Below are 5,000 nucleotides of genomic sequence, written 5' to 3'. Positions count from 1 at the left end.
TAGACTAACCTGTGTGTAATGGCAGGTGTTAGTGGGACCACAAGCATTTTGACCATACTTATAGTCCTTAATCTCCCCGTACCAGCTTTTGACAGCATTTGTTGCCAGAGAAGAGTCGGATCCCGCGTTCGTGTTGTAGGCGAAATTCTCACCATACTTGTCGAATTTATGCTTGTACTGACAATTTTTGGCGTATGCCATTGCAGCGTTTTCCATTTGTTGGTCGTACTCCTGGCGGATAAAAAGAAGGATGGAAATACTGTTTTAAGTTTACAAACCTTTTGCTTTTAATTGTTGAATGCATAAAATTTGAATTAAATTTTTTAATCAAGACAGAGCAATGTCACGTGTATATAACATGAACTTCAACATTAATAGATAGGTTGTTAATTTGGATATGATAAACATCAGATAAAAAGCTCAGAAATGGAATATCCTGTAAGAATATCATTTCAGACAGTTTTTGTTAGAAAAATAGAAGGAGAATTTTATTCCTTTGCGCATAAAAGAAAAAGATGTTAAAAAGGCTTTCATATTTTAGATTAAGTATTCGTATTTTTTTCTCTGAAAACCAGATTCGGTATTTGATTTTTCAACCTGTTCAGAAACTCCTTAATATTTCATTTTCAAGGCATACTTTTTGCAAAGATAGGGCTGTCTCATAAGTTTTCAGTTGTAACAACTGAGTAAATCGAGATCTCTTTTTTTCGGTGTCATAGCTAAGAGGGGTATATTAATATCTTATAATGCTTTAAGATAAACCAACTTACAATTTTGTTCATGTGACAAGCTCCCTTGTTTTGGACGTGCTCTCTCCTATAGTCGTTGTGCATTTTAAGAACGAGGTCACGTTCGGATTGACCCCATCCAAAACCTCCCTGACACAGCATGGACAGAGCCAGCAAGATGCATAGAGGATACATTCTGTGTTGAACAAAATATATATTAACCAGTTAACTAACGTGCTCTGGAAAAACTTGTTTTTAAAAATTTGGCCAGAAAACTCGTCCTTCAAATATCGATTGATTTAATGACCCTCATCTTAGTTTGAGAGTTTTTGCCAAGGTGCGGGTCATTTAAGTCGAATGATATTGAAGAAGGAGATATTTTTGCCAAATGTTCAATACATGTTCATCCAGAGTACAACAGTTTAGCTGGTTAATTGTTTAGTTATCATGTATATATATATATATATATATATATATATATATATATATATATATATATATATATATATATATATATAATATGTCAGATCAAATATCTCAATATGGTACATTGAAAAGAATCCCATCCATTAACTTAAGATGGAAATGAAAGGGTTGTTATACGTGCATTACATCGTGATACCATGGCTTGTTCTTATATATAATGACTAGTAAATAGGTGTAGTAAAAGACTACAAAATTCTATTTCATGGTTTGCGTAGAGAGTTAATGTCTGAGACTTATGTATTATTAATTCTTTTTTCCATTATGCTACAAATTGTGTATATTTTCAATTTATATATTAACATCTTTCATTATCCTCAATATTCTATGATTGTTAATTTGACATTGTATTGCAACATGGACATTTGTTCCCATTGTCTTTATCAATTTTTAAAATACTTTGTCTGTGTCTAAGTGTTCAATACCATTCTAGTTGAGATTATCTAGTAACATGTCATTGTATAAGGCATTTAAAACGGGTAAGTTCTATGTTCAGCTGTAAAACAAAATAGGTAAGATAAAATATTTTTATAGCGGTCAAATTCCAGATATGTTCTCAGGTACTGGATTTATTGAACCATTTTACTGATTTGTCGTGAGGAACACACACACCCGCCCACACACATAGACATACATATATATATATATATATATATATATATATATATATATATATATATATATGTATATATATATATATATATATATATATATATATATATATATATATATATACATACATACATACATAGCATTCGCTACCATTAACACCCTATCTTAAGTAAAGACATTTTACATACGCCTCATATTATATGATTGATTAAATGACCCTCAAGTTATCAAAAACGTTTAAACCTGGGACTCCACTGAAGTTCCACATTTGAGAGATTTGACAAGATGAGCCACATCGTCATAGATCAATAAACCAAAATGTTTGAAGTGTGTTTTTTTTTTTCTTCCAGAGAATGGCAATATGGGCAAACTAGATCTTGATACATTCAAAATAAAACTTCAGAGACATTAGTTTTGTTGGAATTTATTATATTACCAGAGATTCATCAGCACACCGACGCTTGCTTTGTTTTAACATAATTTATGTATAATGCTACAATATTTAAAAACAATTATTATTATTATTATTATTATTATTATTATTATTATTATTATTATTATTATTATTATTATTATTATTATTACTATTATTATTATTATTATTATTATTATTATTATTATTATTATTATTATTATTATCATTATTATTATTATTATTATTATTATTATTATTATTATTATTATTATTATTATTATCATCATCATTATTATTATCATCACCATCATTATTATGATCATTGTTATTATTAACAGTATAACTATATGATTTCCGGTTGAATGAAATATTATTGATCTAGGCTGTGTTTGACTTTATTATAGTTTTCAGTTTGTGTCTTTTTTTAAATTTTTTAAAATTATTGATTGATTGATTGATTTACTTATTATATATTTATTTATATATTTATTTTCATTTACTTATTATATATTTATTTATTTATTTATTTATTTATTATTATTTACTTATTATATTTTTTAAATTTATCTATTTATTTATTTATTCATTTATTTATTTATTTATCTATTTATTTTCATTTACTTATTATATATTCTTGTATATATTTATTTATTTATATTCACGTACTTATTATATATTTATTTATTTTCATTTACTTATCATATATGTATTTATTTTTTTATTTATTCTCATTTACTTATTATTTATTTATTTATTTATTTATTTTTATGTATTCATTACATATATATATATATATATATATATATATATATATATATATATATATATATATATATATATATTATATATATTAACCAAACAAGAATAGATGTGTTTTAAAAAGTCATACTCACGTTAATATTCTAGTCAGTAATGAGCTGAAGAGTTTAGAATCAAACGTTGAGCTTCACTCCGAGCTGAAAAATGATGTTTTTCTTGATCCAAGCAGCGCCTTTATATATACACCAAGTAGAAAGTCCTACGAGACCGAATCTTACGATGCCAGATGTTTTACCAATCCCAATAAATAATTGCTATAATATACCGAGTTATTTAGTGTAAATTTATAGGTTGTTTATCTATCTGTTAGTCTTTTTTTCAAAGCCCTCAATAACTCGCCAATCGTAATTAATTTTGGTTAGTCACCGAGTAAATTGAGATTTCCACTACTGATCTGAATATTGCGTAGTTACATAACAATAGAAATAGAGCAATACGTTGACATTATAAGCTTTAATTTATGTTTACCACCCTTTTTAACAAGTAAGATTTCTACTTATCAAGTGTTTATATCGTGTTAATTACTGTGGCATTTCCATAATCAAATGGCATCGACGAATTGATTTGTTTTCATGTGGATGGAGAAAGGGGGTGGGGGATGAGGTAAATGTGTTTTTTGTTATACACAATTATGTTTCGTTTCTATTGTCATTGGGTACATTTTTATGTTTTCTTTTCTTTTTTATTAATTTTTCAAAGAATAGTCGAGTTCGTACTAAACAAGTCTTTGACTTGTTAGAGCCTTATGAGAAAAGCTAGTTTAAATTGTTTACTTGGCAGTACATAATTTGGTTTATAAAAAAACTAGAATAGCTAAGATTTGCAATCATTTCCCATATAGATAATCCTAATATGGCCACTCACATTTAAATTCTGGACCCGAAGAACATTTTGACAAATATTAACTGAACTATTCAATACTAAATTGAAATAATTCATAAACCAAATAACTTTATTATTGTATTAATTATCAAATTGGTTTCTCCATCATTGAGACGCCTGAAAGAACTATGATGAGGTATGATACCACAGCCTCAAACGTGACCCAACGCCTCGAAGCAATCATATTTCTATGAAAAACATAATAATTTAACATAAAAATTGTCAATAAGTTATATAAACTTCAAGTTTAGAAATGGAACTATCAGTGACACATTCAAAACGAGAGTTGACTTTCTCTCAGACAGCCACCCTTTCTAAGGCTTAATAACACTGAGTCCTTTCCTCGACCAACAGCATGTAAGATATCACAGCAAAAGGGCGGTTCTGTAACAATGTATCTCAGAGAATGCATCGCTGATTCTACAATTACGTGGTTCAACCAATAATGAACTTTAAAAGCTGTATCCAAGACTAGAATTTTCCCTAACAATGAAAGATTCTGATTGGTCAGATCTAATCACATGCGTCTGTTGGCCATTAAAATGCCCGGGCTTTGTGTGGTCACGAATAGCCTACGGCATGGTATCATGCTTTGTGTGTTGTTGATAATGTGTGCATGGGCGCGCGCACCCGCGTGTGTGTGTGTGTGTGTGTTTTGTGTGTGTGTGTGTGTGTGTGTTCTTATTGGTTAATGATTGAGTCGAAATCTTTATTAATGAAATTAGAGCACTAGCTTAGTCTTGGTTAAGAGCAATAGTTTCCTCATATTACAGATATTGTCTTAAGATAAACATATTTAAAATAAAAAAGAGGAAAAGTAAACAAAGCCTTCAAATAAGTAATGAACTGCCGATGGAAAGACGTGTAACTAACAAACAATAAAAACGATAAATGTAAGAATAGATTAACAGAAAGAGAGGCAGACAAGAGATAGATAGATAGATAGATAGATAGATAGATAGATAGATAGATAGATAGATAGATAGATAGATAGATAGATAGATAGATAGATAGATAGATAGATACAAACCAAACTCATGTAACACACAGTCCTGACGATG

The 5,000-nt window shown here is 28.6% G+C and overlaps 1 protein-coding gene and 1 long non-coding RNA gene across 3 annotated transcripts in view; one reads left to right on the top strand and one right to left on the bottom strand.

Moving 5' to 3' along the window:
• The window catches only part of LOC144965192 (uncharacterized), a 17,693-nt gene extending 14,248 nt beyond the window's left edge, over positions 1–3,445 (bottom strand). Inside the window, exons 1-3 of one of the 2 annotated variants that reach the window (XM_078900266.1) lie at positions 3,132–3,445; positions 771–924; positions 10–231 (exon numbers count right to left, since the gene is read on the bottom strand). In XM_078900266.1, coding sequence (XP_078756392.1) covers positions 10–231; positions 771–923 — 375 coding nt within the window. In that variant the 5' untranslated portion in view covers position 924; positions 3,132–3,445. The remainder of the gene's footprint in view (positions 1–9; positions 232–770; positions 925–3,131) is intronic. The other variant, XM_078900267.1, reaches the window with a different exon arrangement.
• Positions 1–5,000, top strand: part of LOC144965197 (uncharacterized) — a 567,438-nt gene that overhangs the window by 432,148 nt on the left and 130,290 nt on the right. The gene's annotated exons all lie outside the window — the stretch shown is intronic.

The sequence above is a fragment of the Berghia stephanieae genome, chromosome 2 (assembly GCF_034508935.2).
Source record: "Berghia stephanieae isolate SIO BIC M18660-M18661 chromosome 2, UCSD_Bste_1.3, whole genome shotgun sequence".
Classification (NCBI taxonomy): Eukaryota; Metazoa; Mollusca; class Gastropoda; order Nudibranchia; family Aeolidiidae; genus Berghia; species Berghia stephanieae.
This window is presented reverse-complemented; position numbering and strand designations above follow the sequence as displayed.